Genomic DNA, 16,282 nt, shown 5'->3' with positions numbered 1-16,282 from the left:
ATCGGATAGGGAATAAAAGTAATTATTATATTTTCTTATCGGACAAATAACAATGTAACACCATCTGAATACAAACATCCGCTGTTACTTCCGTATTATGAAAGCATGACGAAGTAACGTTTCGATTAACTTCGCCAGCCAAGAAGCAGGCTAATGAGCGTGACTTTAGTTTGATGGCTCTTGTGGCACATCGACTGAGATCAGGTACGTTCCGTCTTTTTAGCCCAGGTGTGTCCTTGTTTCGATCCCTAACCTCGGTCGGGATGGACGAAATGGGTCTGGCCATGAGTCGTTCACCACTGGAGCGACTTCCCTTTGACAATGTCGCCCTGAAGAAACTTCCACTGGACCCCTCAGAGGAGCCGGGGGTGCGACAGGTGAAGGGAGCGTGCTTCTCCAGGGTCATGCCGCAGCCACTGAGCAAACCTCGGTTGGTGGCGGTGTCTCACGAAGCTTTGGCTCTCCTGGGGCTCAACGGGGATGAGATCATGGATGACCCACTTGCGCCAGAATATCTGAGCGGCTCTAAAGTAATGCCTGGATCCGAGCCTGCTGCTCATTGCTACTGTGGCCACCAGTTTGGCCATTTCGCTGGCCAGCTGGGTGACGGGGCGGCCTGCTACCTGGGGGAGGTAAGCGTGCCACCCAATCGGGACCCCGACCTGTTGCACGAAAACCCAAGTGGCCGATGGGAGATTCAGGTGAAAGGTGCTGGACTTACCCCCTATTCCAGGTACAAAAGTGTTTTTGCATTTGTACCATATTATTTCATGGCATCCATAGCACATCACAATCGTGTAACTGAGATATTGTGCATTTTATTTGCAATGATGATCATATTCAAGTACAATTACTTAAATGTCAATATAAATGTGAGCCTCTTAATCCATGTTGACAGTTTATTCAGTTGTATGTAACCTCACTGCTCAGTGGAATCTTGTGTTGACAATAATATGTAAATAACACATTTGGCAACAAACAGCTCCTTGATATAGTGTGGCTCTCTCTCAATAGACAAGCCGATGGCCGTAAGGTGTTGCGCTCTAGCATTCGAGAGTTCCTCTGTAGCGAGGCCATGTACTTCCTGCATGTGCCCACCACAAGAGCAGGCTCTGTTGTCACATCAGACAGCAAAGTCGTAAGGGATATCTACTACAGCGGACACCCTAAACATGAGAGATGCTCAGTGGTTCTCAGGATCGCACCAACCTTTTTAAGGTGAGTAATTTATGCTCTTGAATTTATCATGTTTCTGAGTTTTCCGGATTTGATTGTTGCCATTGTCTGCTATCTGAACAGGTTTGGTTCTTTTGAGATATTTAAGAAGGCAGATGACCTCTCAGGTCGTCAGGGCCCCAGCTATGGATACGATGAGCTCCGAGGACAGATGTTGGACTATGTCATTGAGATGTTCTACCCAGAAATCCAGCAGCAGCACTCAGATCGAGTGGAGAGAAACGTGTCTTTCTTTAGAGAGGTTTGATCACCTTTTCCTCACCGTTTAGAAGATGTCTGAGCAACCTTATCAGGGTTGAGACGTGTGGTAATTTAGGACCTGACGTCACAGACCATTTCGATCCTCTTAAGATATACCTACACTACCGTTCAAAAGTTTGCACTCACTTATTTTCAAATGCAAAACTATTTTTTCAATGTGGATAACATCAAACTAATCAGGATTACACTCTATACATTGTTAATGTGGTAAATGACTATTCTAGCTGCAAACGTCTGGTTTTTAATGCAATATCGACATAGGCGTATAAAGGCCCATTTCCAGCAACCATCCCTCCAGTGTTCTAATGGGCCATTGGTTTTGATAATTGTGTTAGAAGGCTAATGGATGATTAGAAAACCCTCGTGCAATCATGTTAGTTTTCATGAAAAACACTAAATTGTCTGGGTGACCCCAAACTTTTGAACGGCAGTGTAATAAATGACACAGTGACAGCATGTGCTTAGTCACTGAGTTCACTCTTTAGCTGAGAGAATCGAAGAAATATACAAAGCGAGACTGTTTAGTAATTTAAAAATAACCAGCAGATGGTGCCAAAGTCATACTTAAATTTTAGCACAAAACCCTCAAAAGGATTAGGTAAAAACAGAGGAGCTAATTTTTGAATATGTAAATTTAGAAAATGGCAAACTACAAATGTAGTGGTTCACTGTACTTGCTTTTAAAGCATGTACATAGGATGACATTTGAATTTATTAAATTGTTTAATTTTTTAAAATTAATTTTAATATAAAAATCTGATTTATATGAATTAAAATATATTTTTCAATAGTCTATATTAACATATATTTTTTATCAATCCTGCTTCAAAGTTGTGCACTTGGCAAGCTTTATGTAGCCTCGGATGCGCTGCATGAATCAGTGGTGAGTCAAATTATTTTGCAAATTAGCTGTAAAAAGTGAAAGCCAAATCGAATTGCGTATTTTTCCACGGAGGAATGTTTGAATATTGTATCAAATATGCTTTTCAAAATCACGTGGCCTGTCTTAGACAAAGATGCAAACATGTTTTGTTAATGTCAGAAAAAGAGCATTTCTTCCCATGTCACCTTTCATGACTTCTTGTTTGAAGGTGATGCATCGAACAGCTCGACTGGTGGCTCAGTGGCAATGTGTAGGATTTTGTCATGGTGTCCTGAACACAGACAACATGAGCATACTGGGACTCACACTTGACTATGGTCCCTATGGCTTCATGGATAGGTGAGATTGCTATGGAATACAGGAGCTTTGCATTTTCTCCTTCTTTATGTTCATGCTTCTTCATGTTTAATTTACCCCAGGTTCGATCCAGACTTCATTTGCAACGCTTCCGACAACTCTGGACGCTACTCTTACCAGGCTCAGCCAGCTATTTGCCGCTGGAATCTTGTCAAGTTTGCTGAGGCTCTCGATCCAGAGCTTCCACCTGACCGGGCAAAGGCTGTTATGGAGGAATATTTGGATTTGTATAACAGATACTACCTTGATAATATGAGGAAGAAGTTGGGTTTGTTGAATAAAGAGGAACCCGAGGACGAGATCCTCATCACAGAACTGCTGCAAACCATGCACAATACAGGTAAGACCTTGGTGGTCAATTGTGCAGCTCTTATATTGGCTCTTAGTTGGCTGCTCATGGGTAATTGATGTTAGGGCCGAGATAGAAAGCTGAAGAGAAGAGAGAAAAAAAAAACTTAGACTTTCTCATTTTAACTTGTGGGCTGTTATTGTGCAGGGGCTGACTTCACCAATACGTTCCGCAGTCTAAGTCGGATTTCCTGTCCCTCCGAGGGAGAAAGTGACACAGAAGCGGAGCTTGTCAAAGAATCTGTAAAACTGTTGGTGGAGCAGTGTGCCTCTTTGGAGGAGCTCAAAGATGCCAATAAACCCACCATGGACCCACGGTGAGATACTGCAGCCTTAACATTAACTGGATGATGTGGTGTCTGTTTTTTTTTTAAGACACACTTTAACTACAAACACCTCCCGTCAAGTTGGGACCTTGTGTAATATGTTTTTGTTTTTTTTTTTGTGGAAATTTAATGCCTGTACACTGTTGCGAAAAAAGCTGGTACAGGGGCACATTTACCACATTTTGCAGGCCTCAAAAATGAGAGAATAGGAAAAAAAGCCTCAGTTTGAAAATTAAATATTTTGTTCACTGAAGCGAATTTTGGTCAGAAAGGATTTGAATATCATTCTATTCTATTCTATTTCAATTAGGTTTTATACAACATTGCAACTTAGTTGTAATCTGGATTGTATTTCCAAAGAAATGTTTCACTGTTTTCAGTAATGTAATACGTTTCAATTTGTTATCAAATTTCCTGGAGTGACTGTGTTTACGGAGCATAGAGCATGTGATCATGCTCCATAGAGATAATCTTGATTTGCTATAAAAGTCCCCCACCCACCCACACACACACATATTCTCTATGATAGCCAGTCTCAACCTGGTCGAGCACACATTTCCGCATGTTCATTAATTCACAACACACTATAGAGGTCAAACCAAGCAAGTAAATGAAGGGCAGTTGAAATGAAACGAGCCCCATTTATCCAGGGTCTTTTGGAAAATCCTCCTAGACGAGTACAAGTGCCTCCAAGTCATGTTCCAATTCTGTGTTCATTCTGTGTACCAAGCACTGGCTATTTGTATGTTCTGCCTGCCTTCACCAGGGAGTTGACGATGCTACTTTCCATGGCACAGAGCAACCCAGCACTGTTCCAGATGATTTCAGACAGAATGACAATATCGAGGCAGCTCAACCGACTCAGCAAATTAAAGGAACTGATGGAGACCAACGAGGAAGAAGTCAAAACCAAACAGACTGAGGAGTGGACCTGCTGGATCACACGCTATAGGTGGGATGCCAGTGGAGAAGTGGACACTGTGATTGGACTCGTGTCTGGAGGCAGTCATGAAAAAGCAACAGTTGCTTGTAAAACAAACTTGAGGTGGTTAAACCGCAAGGCCCGGATGAGAGATATGGCAAAGTGTCACTGATAAAGTGGGGAGGGAGTAACAGTTAAAACAGGAAATGGGCTGTTGGGTGTTGCGTTACTGTTCTTAGACATCTCTTTCGGTATCACCATGACAGGAAGCGTCTGGGTCAGGAACTGGAGGGCAACAGTGACGTGCAGGTTGTGCAAGAGAAGAGGGTAAGGGTTATGGATAGCACCAACCCACGTGTGGTGCTCCGGAACTACATTGCCCAGAATGCAATAGAGGCTGCTGAGAGTGGAGACTTCTCAGAGGTATGATCAACTGATGTTTGTGATCATGATTATTATTATTGAAGATATGATGAATTACTGGAACAGTGACCTGAGGTCTGATGAGACCAAGATTATAAATGAACTTTAGTTCAAGTGGTCCCAGGTGAGGAATACAAACGCAAGTTACACTGTTTTTCAGGTTCGGAGAGTCCTCAAAGTTCTGGAGAAGCCTTTCTCCTCTCAGCCGGGTCTGGAGGTTCCTGCTTGGGTGGGCCAAGGCGGTGCCACCCAACAGGGGGAGAGAGACGATGGCGAAGAGCAACAGGAAGATGTAGCATCTTCCTCGACAGTCCGAAATCCTGTACCCTATGACAGCAAACCTCCAGCTTGGTCTCAGGCAATCTGTGTCACATGATCTTCATAATAACTTCCCTGAGCTTCATCATCCGGCCTGCCAAGATATGAGGGAAGTGGTTGTGTTTGACTTCCTTTTTTTTTTTCTCCACATTTTAATATTTGCACAACTCTATCACTGTGTGGTGGGCCGGTATCAGGGAAGTGAGTCTGAAATTCATTATTCCATAGAGAACATCAGCAGTGCAAGACGGCCAGGGAACAAGTTGAGTTTGGTTCCACAAATGTATTACTACTGCTGTGACAATTCAAATACAATTATGATGTGCTTTTGCACACATTAAAAAGGTTATATTGATTTTTTAAAATCCTCTATATTGTAAAACAAAAACCCATCTTGTTCCCTGTCTGTTTGGTGCCTGGTGGCTGTTAATGATGGCTCAGACGGAAAGTCTCACAAGGACCTGTCTGAGGCTGATAAACTGTGGAAGTAATGCTTGCAATTATACCAAATAGAATGCATTAGTTCTCATAATATGCTTACCACTTAATTGCTCTGGAATGTTTTTCTGAGATTGTCCAAAGTTGTACAACTGCAACAGACGAAAAAGAGGAACTCAAGTGGCACATTATCTTATATGCTTAGCTATGCATGAAATCCTAATAAATTTCTTCATTCATCTCAAATGCCTTCAGTTCTAGGAAGCACAAATCGTACTAAGACAGCAACGCTGAAAATTAACGCTCCTTTCACCCACATAAACATCGATTTCTATTTGGCCACGTAGGCGCAATTTACGCAAGATGATATTTTTCCCGCATGTTGAGATGAAGACATGTCCTCGCAAGTCCTAAACCTTCCGCAAATGCTTGCACAAAGCTTTAATGACAGCCAACCAGACAATTATCTCATTTCTGGAGACTCGGGGCTGTGTTATTTGGATGTACCAGTTGAACGCGCCCCTTTCTCTGCGCGGAGTATCGTGTTACACACATTCCAGGTGTCTCACCTTTTATGGCAGACGTTTAAACTAGATCGGGAGTGGCTTTGCGCGACCTGAGGCGCACCCTGAACAGCTCATGACGCACGCGCATACAAACACGGGCGCAATGGTCGACGCACATGAGCTCGAACAATGGACGAGTAGGTCCCGAAGAGACTGAACTACAAAAGAGAAAAATAATTCATCTTTAATTTCCTTCAATTTCTCACACCAAGAATGTCTCGACGAGTCAGACCGGGCTACCATCGGCAGGAAATTAACAAAACCTCATGGGAGGTACCGGATCGGTACCGTGATCTGAAGCAGGTGGGGACAGGAGCATACGGGACGGTATGGTGAGTGAAATTGGACAAATCCATGTAAAAGTCATTTTTGTCTTTTTGCGTCTGTGCGGATGTGTGATGCCGTGGAGGAACAGATGTTATACAGCCGAGCAACCTCATTGTGTCTTGTTTAACAAAGGAGAGCGTCATTTGGACGCGATTTTTTTTTTTTTTTTTTTAAATATCCGCATTTTAGTTGAATGATGAAGAAAACCATGGCGGCAACCTTGCATAGTGTTTATTTAAAAAAAAAAAAAGTCATCTCCAAATTTGAAGGCTGCGAAAGCAATGCGTGTCTTGATGAGTGTATTCATTCTACTGTAATGATATACGAACTCGGTGGGCGGACCCTGCTTGAGCTGCTGAATCAAAAACAACAAATAATACTTGAGTAGCACAACCAAAGTTGTTAGTGTTATTGTTTGATACTAGCCCAAAATGATTTGTTAGTTTGTTCGGTAGCTACATTTGCAGTTTCTTGAGAGTCACTATAGCACATCAACAAATTATTTTGTAAGACATCAATCAGGGGTATATTTGGTCAGTAACCAACTGTACTACCATACTAAGATATACAATATTTCTTATATTTTTAGATATGGCTAATTTTTATTAACATGATTTTATATTTGGGTCTCTAGTGTATCTCATGTTGTGGCCTGTCAAGAATGTCTTCAAACTAGGCAGTGGACTGAGAGGAACGCAATGATTAATGACAAATTGTGACTTGCTTGAATAATATTTTTCTATTAAAAATAAAAACTAATATTATGTAGCTCTTTTCCTCTCTTTCAGCTCAGCCGTGGATGTCAGAACCAGAGCCAAAGTGGCCATCAAGAAGCTGTATCGACCTTTTCAGTCCGACCTGTTTGCCAAACGAGCCTACCGGGAGTTGAGACTCCTCAAACACATGAAACATGAAAACGTAAGATCAACTATTTCTCTTCACTGTTTTTTTTTTTATATCAAACAAATTATTTTAGGTGCATTACCTGACATGTTTTGGACACTCTGATGAAGGCAGAAGAAACCGCCGAAACATGTCAGGTAATGCACCTAAAATAATTTGTTTGATATAAAAGAAACCAGTTAAGTGATTAAAAAAGGAAAAACAAGATGAACTTAGTACAACTATTTCTTTTTCGTACTACTCCAAATATTTGAATTAGGCTGTATGGTCTGTTCGCTGCAGGTGATCGGTCTCTTGGATGTGTTTACTGCGGACCTCTCTTTGGACAGATTTAATGATTTGTAAGTGCCAATTATATACAGAACATTCCTTTTTAACCACATTACGTCTCACACTTGCATTAATTCTTGACCTGCTAGTTACTTAGTGATGCCGTACATGGGGACGGACCTGGGCAAAGTGATGAAGCTGCAGAGGCTGTCTGAAGAAAAAATCCAATATTTGGTGTATCAGATCCTCAAAGGGCTGAAGGTGGAGAACTCATTAGACCTGTTCACAATCTGTGGATCCCATTGTTCTGTTAATTAAATCTCACATATGCTCTTTTATTGCAGTACATTCATTCCGCTGGTATCATCCACAGGGTAAGTTTGCTTATATTCTTCAGATTTTCACTATGTGTGTGATCTACTCAACATAACAAGGTGTCTTTTATGAGCTCACCTCTCTCTTGTTTTTTTACTTCTTTGTACAGTGTATTGACACTGTCTGCTCATGTGAACTTTTCAGGACCTTAAACCAGGAAATCTTGCCATTAACCAAGACTGTGAGCTCAAGGTATACACACACACACACACACACACACCCCCTGATAACCCTAAAAACATGAAACGTAATAATTTTTAAAAAGTAATTACATGTTCCAATATTACATTTTGTTTCCATAACCCTTTTACATTTAACTGGAAAAAACATAGTATTACCAATAAAGACACTTGGTCTTAACTATATTTGTATAAATTAATAAGAGTATTTACACATTGCTGTTGCTCCCTCTTCAAAGGCAATGAGCCATATTTGGTTGAATAAATTACCAAGTTAATCCTTGATGCATGTAAATATGTTTTTAGTAACCATCATCAACTATAAGTTCTGAAAAAGATGGCAGTGTCGCACTGGTAAAGGGACTTAACTGAGGAGTGTTTGAGTGTCACAATCACATATTCTTGATGGCATCATTGTGAATTCACCTGTCCTGTCATGTCAGATCTTGGACTTTGGTTTAGCACGTCAGGCTGACAGTGAGATGACAGGCTATGTGGTGACTCGCTGGTACCGAGCCCCAGAAGTCATCTTGAGCTGGATGCACTACAGCCAGACCGGTAATAGATTATCTCTTGTAAAGTGCTCTCAGTTTAATGAAATGTTTTGGCTGTATGTACGCTACATACACTTGTGTGTATGAATTCTACTGTTGCACTCAGCTTCTCAACGCAAAGCCGCTACTATCAATTGTGATTTATCACGAGATGTTGCCATCCTCTAGGCTCAAATGTGTCCAGTTGCTGATGACGTGGATCACCGAAAATTATTTAGCAAATGAACCCAATCAGGCAGCTACATTTTGTGTTTGAATTTTGAAGCCTACTGAACTATTTATGCGTTGAGTTTAATTTAAGTTAACACCATGGCGATTTTTTGCTATGTCACTGCACTTTGGAAAAGTGTGCATACTTTGTCTGTTTTGAGACCCAATTCAGTGAGATTCATAAAAACTAAGCTTGAGTAGGATCCTGGTACATTCATGTTGTTGATGTTGCTGTCAATATTATGAGTGACTGCAAATGCCAATAACAATATTAAGAATAAAGACAAAATAGTATTCTATTGGTAATGGCTGAATTTTTCAAATTCTTTTATTTGTTCGCATCTCAGTGTTTGTTAAAATAGTTAACATTACTGATATAATGATGACATATTTAATCAATTTTGTCACCACATTTTAAAAGTAGAAATTATTTAATGCAGGGTGAAATTCCCAGCTTTTTGTTGTTTGTTTTGCTTGTTAGTTTGTATGTTTAGTATAGAGTTGAGTATTACTATGCTATAAAATATTTTAACACATGCACAGATGGCCTTAAAAAGCTTAATTTAATTCAGGAACAATGTTAAAGTCTGCTTTGTGACCCTGCAATATGTATGAGGCACCCGAGCTGCATTTGTGTGCGTCAATCCCATGTACCGTCACTTTTGACCCACGAGATGGCGCTCGCTCAACGTGCCAGTATGTTGATCCAGTTGAGGCAAAGCATTCAAGTTTGTATTAATGGTCTGTCTTGTGCTTCTTCCACAGTGGATATTTGGTCAGTAGGCTGCATCATGGCAGAGATGCTAATAGGGAAACCTCTTTTTAAAGGGAATGACCGTATCCTTTAAAATGTTCCAGTTTTGTCTTTTTGTAATACGCATTTTGAATTGGACATCACCTTTGTTCCCTTAACCCCAAGTTAAGACCTTGATCAGCTGACTGAGATCATGAAGATCACAGGAACACCATCTCAGGAATTTATAGCCAAACTACAATCAGATGATGTGAGTTTAAATAAGACAACAGCAAACAAATACAAATTTGACTAATAATAAAAATTAACTTGTATTTTCTATAACACATTACAAGCAACCCAACCATGATTCGTTCATTAAATCACATGGTGCCTACTTCCGTTGACAATCTAACTGAATATTCAGATTTTGACTTTTCTTTCAATTAATTGTAAGCGTTTTATTTTCAGGCCAAATGCTACATCAAAGGTCTTCAAAAAGTCGAAAAGAAAGACCTTCAAAAAGTTTTCTCCAAAGCCAATCCACAAGGTATTCCATGTTTACTTTTGAATCAGATTCGGTATTTTCCTCACCTTTCACTTGTTTATTTTTTCCTCCACTAAATTGATTTCCTGTCCCACCTCATTTCTTCAGCTGTGTCTGTGCTGGAGCGCATGTTATTGCTGGATCCGGAAAGCAGGGTAACAGCGGCGGACGCTCTCTTGCTGCCATATTTCAGCGAGTTTCGGGAACCAGAGGAGGAGACGGAAGCTCAGCCGTACGACCACTCGCTGGACAACACAGACCTAGCCCTGGAACAGTGGAAACGTAAGGCAAAAGGGGAAATCAAACATGAATCAGTGCCACTACACATTTTTATTCTGCTTGTGTATATGTACTGTTTTTTTTCTTCCTGTTTTTCTGTAGGTCACACCTTCACAGAAATCCTAACCTTTAAGCCTGTTGTGCCCGTGTCCAAGGAAACCTCTCTATAAGACATAAAGTACCCACATTTCATTATTTTCCCTCCTGAACAATTAAGAAATATTTTCATAATTTTATCAGGGGTATTGCTGCTCACCTTTTGACTTTACAGCGATCGTTTGCCTTATTCAGTCTCAAGTTGGTCCAGCATCTTAAAGTTGCGCTGCTCCTCTTGTGCCTCAATTTCATGCGTTTGTACGTAATTAACCCAAGACAATCACTGCATGTTGTGCTTTTGTTTTGAGCTCAAATGCCATGAAATAGGCTTTCGGTAGAGGTACGCATGAGACGAGATCAGCACAAAGTCTGGATAGTTTTGTGTCTCTGCAGAAAATAGAATTTAGTCACGATGATAGATTAGTTAAACTTGGATTGGATCAGAGTCAAGAATTTGGTTGGGAGTCTCTTTTTCTTTGTGATAAGATGTATTAGGTGTTTAATGTAACCTATGCATTAGGTTGCATTCCTTTTTGATGACGCGTTGCCTTGCTGTTATAATGGATTATATGTTTGTGGAAGATTTATTCAGACACCTTTCATGTATGTGACCTGGTTCATTCCGACATCCTTAATAATGACAGCCAGTATCATCTCACTTTTCATTAACTCACCCAAATGTTGTTTACACTTATTAGCAAATGCATTTGTGAAGCTAGTCATGCATTTTTAATTATAGTACCGTTCAGAGGATCATAGGTATGATATCAACCAAAATTGCTTTTTTTTTTAGCAAACACAGAGTCTTATAATTTAGCAATAGGAGAACAAACATACTGAAACACTGTTCGTAGCTGGTAATGCCACAGAAAGACAAAAATGCAAAACTAAGCAAAGCGTGCCAGTGTACATGGATGACTGGGCGGTTTTGTTAATAAAAGACATGCAACAGTTGTTGGCCCGGCTGAATTGTTCTACATCCCTTCAGTTGTTTATTAGCATGAATAAGAACGTCCATATTTTCTATTGCATTTTGTAATGAACCCTATTAATTAATAGAGAGCGCACAAACAACAACTAGATTTCACAAGGGAATAGAATTCCTCGATCCCAATCATAACAAGCCAGTAGACAGATGAAAACATTGAACAAAAAACAAAGGCCTGAGACCGCAGTGAGAGTTGTTGAGCAAATGCGCACTGAGGAAATGACTGCATAACACTTGATGGAAGCTGTAAGCACTTTGAGAAAAGTGGAAATCTAACTTATTGCAGTGTCAGTGCTTCATCTAGTCTTTATATGCAAACACTGACCTCCTGAATACAAGAGGTAATATTGCCTTAATAGTATTATAGTGACCACAAAATGCATTATTTTGAATGTTTAATTGCTAATTTTACACTTATGACAGTTATGAATGTTAATTTTCTTTTTAAAACATTGTCTCGACAATTAATACGTTTTTGAATTCTAAGCCTAGTATGGATTGCTTCATTCCTAATTGGCCCAATTTTCATTTAGTTTGGTTGTGCTCAGTACATACATTTTGCACACTAAGTCTGACTCTACTTTCTATTAAATACGCCAAATGCAGTTACAATTTGAGCCTTTTTTAGTCGAAATCATTCATCTATTGATGTAACTTTGCCAGGAAAAGTTCCCGTGCGCACATTTAAGCATCAGCTGACTAAATGATTCAAAGATGTGCTATCACTGCACTGCTCGTTGATTTGTACGTACTAACTTTAAAAGTGACAACTTTGTTTTCATATTTAACGTGACTGATGACCTGAATAACAATGATCTCTACATTCTTTCCAAATGCTGCTCTGTTGTTTTGGGTTCTGCTTATTGCTTCACTTGCATTCTCCTCTGGTTGGTGTTGAATTTAACAATCATCTCTTGCGTGACCTTCGGGTCCATGACTCTCAAGGGGGTGCTTCCTTCCTGGGACTGAGTTCCTTCAAGCCAATCTTTTTGTTGCTTGTTGTGTCTTCCCAATCACACACACAGTTGACAGTTCACTCAGAAGTCGGGGAGTTCTGCTGTTCCCGCTGCAGACAGAAAAACATTCCGTGCAAGTCCTCCCTTCCAACACACAGCACCAACAGCAAGCAGCACATGGACAAGCTCCCTCTTTCTGTCATGACCCTGCGGTTTATTTTCAGAACGTGTCAAGTCGCATTTTTTCCTCTCGGAGTTCACATGCGTATCCACATGCGGATATGTATGGCATTCACATTTGGATGCAGAGCTCACATGGACCGTCCATACGCGGACCTCAGGAGGGAGTAGATGTGGAATTGCAGCAATGCTAAAACAACTGATATGACCCAGGTCAGCGTAAAGATGAGTCTGACTGCATGTTATGTTTCTGGGGGAGGCAGGCATGACCCTGCTAAGAGGATCAACAACATCTTTGCTGTTAGGCTTCATCCTTGGTGTTAATCAGAGGCTGAGCTTCAACACTTCTGCTTGTCTCAGTTGTCTATAGGGACGTGTGGCTGGCAGAATAAGTGCATTGTTTTTACGCTTTGCTCATTAGTTTGAATTAGAATAAATCAAAATGACACCGCATCAACAATGTCACTTTTCAGTCAGCAAATCATCCGGGTTGTAATGTCCTGGCTGTCGATCAGATAAACAGAATCAAGGACTCCTGCAGAGCTACATTCGATATACATGAATAACTCTCTGTCCTTGTTTATGTCAAGGCTTTACACTGATTTATGTTTTGACACCACAGAGTGTTTGTGTACATTATGTTAGTTCCAGATGTCACTTTGCATGTGAATTCTTCTGGCTGCTCTGTATGGAAAGTGTAGAGCTAGCTGGATATATGAAATATGAAATGGGCATTGTGTGAATGCTCTGAGACAAAGCATTTACACTGATGCTTTGGTGAGTAGACAACAATTATTGTATATATGTTGAGAATGCCTCTTTTAACCACCCCACAGCAACACCAGTGCTCAACAGGTTTAAAGAGATACTTTTCTTAATTAGTCCTTTTAAGCAGTAACAAGAGATGTTTAAATTATATAGAATCCTGGAGGGATGAAAGAGAGAAATGGACAGCAATGCACAGAGGCCAAAAGGAGAGCAGGCAAACTGGTGACATGATCTCATTCATTGCCATCCAATCATATTCGACGATGTCTTGAAACGATGCAGTGAGAAAAGTGCATGCAGCTGATTACGATGTTTTTCCCAAGACAACACTGTCCATCTGTGATGTGTTGACATGCAGAGCTTTTTATCTTTGAAGAACGACCCTCTGACACTCAGGAATGATGAAGGCCATCTGCTCCACTAATTACTGTATGGTAGTTTATATTTATCAAGTCTCAGAGTGTCCATGTGAAGCATTGCATGCACCATCACGATGATCAAAAACTCCCGTTTGAAGTAATATTCTGATTTTGTACTCAATTGTCAGTTTTGTTTTTGCTTTTCTTCTGGATTCTTCATATGCCATTGGTATTTTCCTTTCCATGGACTGTAATTATCAAAGTTTTGGCTTAGAATTCACAATCCTTCCACATAACGTATACTATATGACCTATATTTGGTAACTATGCCAAACAAGAGCCACTGGGAATTTGCAGAGCCAGTCAGAAAATATTAATGATGACAATGGGGAAATGTAGAATATATGCAACGAATAAATGGAGGCCTATCTTCGCTACAGCGCTGAAATGGTTGCCAGTAAATCGCAGGCCACGCCTGTTCACAGAGTTTCAAACTCAGATCTCTCGACTTTGAGCACACAAGCATGTAGTAAATCAGGACCCAATTTTCAAAGCAAAACAGAGCTCCATCAGAATGTTGTGTTGAACACTGTGTATAGATGAAATAGAAATTAGAAATGTCAGTCAAGTGTTTGGTAAATACAGATGAGCTTCTGCTCGGTTGGTCTGAATATGCTGGAAGGGTGTGACTGCACTTAGTAACTGACATTTTCTAGCGTAGCCTACAGAATATAAAAATACATGTCAAGCAAATACAATACACCTATATCAGTTTATAGTATGGTTGAATATGATAGAGGGTGAAGATAAATCAATACCTTTTTTTTCCCCAAAATTTGAAAATTGCTAAGATTAAATTTACGGGTGCTTGAGCACCCTCAAAATGGGCTATGCTTTGCCAACTTTAATATTTGAAATGCTTTTGTTTGAAAGGTCACAGCTTCTTGGATTTAGTCCTTCAATTGGGAGGATGAAGGAGACTAAATTAAGGGCTCCTGTTGAATCATGGGTTGAACCTTGTTGCGAGGGGAAAAGTCACCGTATATCAGGAGGTGTTTCTCTTCTTGCATGGAAGCCAGACACTTTTGGGCAAGGCCAATGTTGCTGGGAACAGTTAATACCCTTAAATGCCATCCAGAAGGAGGTGCAAAGCTTTTTATTGTGTAACAGCAGGCAAGACCAGAAAACAAAACAGGCGTTGGCTTCAATAGCTCCACTTTTTAACCTTGCATAACATTAGGCTACAATATACCAGCCTATGTTGCCCACATTGCAAAAACAATCTACAGTACGAGGAAAGGCCAAATAGCACTACACTTCCCTTCCTGTAGTTCACGTCCCAATGAAGTAGCGAAGCGCTTTTCTTTGAATTGGGTGAAACGTGAATTTTTTTCAAAACAACACTCCCAGACGTCGGCGTCTGCGAAGTTGGTTATATAAGCCCCTGAAATCTTCGTATTCCCACCAGCCCAGAGTGCTTGAGGTACATGATTGCTTTCAGTTGGAGAGTCTTACTGCCAGAGTGAGACGAAACAGAAGCTATCCTTACTGCATTATGGAAGCGCTTGCAAATTTGCACATGTATCAGTGGTATGGCAAAGAACAGAACATGCTGTTTTTCCAGGGGGGTGGTGATGATGGTGGTGATGAGGAATGTCAGCATCTGAGTTTGGGATTTTTTTTTTCCCTTTAATGGCTTCTTTTTTTTCCTGAGATGCCAGCACGTGAAGCAAATTTATAACATGTCCTACCACGTGGCCAGCAAAATTCCCCCCCCCCAAATATTATAAGGACTAATATTAGAGTATAAATTGAATAGTAGAATAATAGACGGGATATTTCACCCTCAATCTGTGGACCAAAAGTTTACCTGGAAAAGTACTGAGTTAGTGAATGCACTTTTTTTTCCTTTTTTAATGTTTTATGATACTGTAGTTCGCATTTTTTATTTTATATATATCAGCGACTGGACTGTGTCCAACCTGGTTGTACTTGAAGTGTGGAAACCTGCTGACTTAGATTTTTGTTCATGAAGTGCAAGATCATATATAGCCAGACATATGGTATATATAAATCTTATCCTCACGTGTTGACAATCAAAAGGATAGAAATTGCTGTTTTCTTTGTGGTTGTGTTAATCTCTGTTCTAATGTTACAGCTGAATTAGTCACGTGTTTCTTCACTTGTTTGGTCCTGCTCTGATTACACATAGCTGGGGATTGGATTCCCCTATAAATACCCTTTACCAAAGTCATATTTTTCTCTAGTATGGGGGTCTGCAAGGCCCCTTGCAGCAAGGGATATAATTACATGGAACAACTGTGATTACCTAATTTTCTGTTGTTGGCAAAACTTTAGCGAAACATCTAAAGAGGAAAAATAAGTTGTAATAGAGCAAAATGTCTAGCAAGAAATACTGTCGGAAATATGGCAAAGGGGATATTTTGTTCACCATGGAACATGAAGTTTTTAGTGGACTT

General features: G+C 40.3%; 2 protein-coding genes across 2 annotated transcripts; both read left to right on the top strand.

The window, feature by feature from the left end:
• The first annotated feature begins 47 nt into the window (after positions 1 to 47).
• selenoo1 (selenoprotein O1) lies at positions 48 to 5,758 on the top strand. The gene is made up of 9 exons (XM_088379603.1): positions 48 to 733; positions 1,015 to 1,218; positions 1,300 to 1,477; positions 2,589 to 2,719; positions 2,800 to 3,077; positions 3,234 to 3,402; positions 4,178 to 4,363; positions 4,600 to 4,756; positions 4,917 to 5,758. The coding sequence occupies exons 1-9, from the start codon at positions 174 to 176 to the stop codon at positions 5,139 to 5,141; spliced, it is 2,088 nt and encodes a 695-aa protein (XP_088235729.1). The 5' UTR covers positions 48 to 173; the 3' UTR covers positions 5,142 to 5,758.
• Positions 5,759 to 5,916: 158 nt separating this feature from the next.
• mapk12a (mitogen-activated protein kinase 12a) lies at positions 5,917 to 11,505 on the top strand. Its single transcript, XM_088379606.1, has 12 exons — positions 5,917 to 6,410; positions 7,194 to 7,323; positions 7,591 to 7,649; positions 7,728 to 7,839; positions 7,923 to 7,952; positions 8,098 to 8,145; positions 8,576 to 8,690; positions 9,662 to 9,733; positions 9,821 to 9,900; positions 10,101 to 10,179; positions 10,285 to 10,458; positions 10,558 to 11,505. Exons 1-12 carry the CDS (start codon positions 6,292 to 6,294, stop codon positions 10,623 to 10,625), a joined length of 1,086 nt encoding a protein of 361 aa, XP_088235732.1. The 5' UTR covers positions 5,917 to 6,291; the 3' UTR covers positions 10,626 to 11,505.
• The last annotated feature ends 4,777 nt before the right edge of the window (positions 11,506 to 16,282 follow it).

This window comes from Syngnathus floridae, chromosome 6 (assembly GCF_059516105.1).
Source record: "Syngnathus floridae isolate MCC-2025c chromosome 6, RoL_Sflo_1.0, whole genome shotgun sequence".
In the NCBI taxonomy this organism is placed as follows: domain Eukaryota; kingdom Metazoa; phylum Chordata; class Actinopteri; order Syngnathiformes; family Syngnathidae; genus Syngnathus; species Syngnathus floridae.
This window is presented reverse-complemented; position numbering and strand designations above follow the sequence as displayed.

What these genes read in the sequence shown, in the direction of transcription:
- mapk12a (XM_088379606.1), top strand. Translation starts at nt 6,292, where the DNA reads ATGTCTCGACGAGTCAGACCGGGCTACCATCGGCAGGAAATTAACAAA. An exon ending in ACCAAGACTGTGAGCTCAAG is followed by an intron (nt 8,146 to 8,575) that starts GTATACACACAC and finishes CTGTCATGTCAG; the next exon opens with ATCTTGGACTTTGGTTTAGC. An exon ending in TCTTTTTAAAGGGAATGACC is followed by an intron (nt 9,734 to 9,820) that starts GTATCCTTTAAA and finishes CCCCAAGTTAAG; the next exon opens with ACCTTGATCAGCTGACTGAG.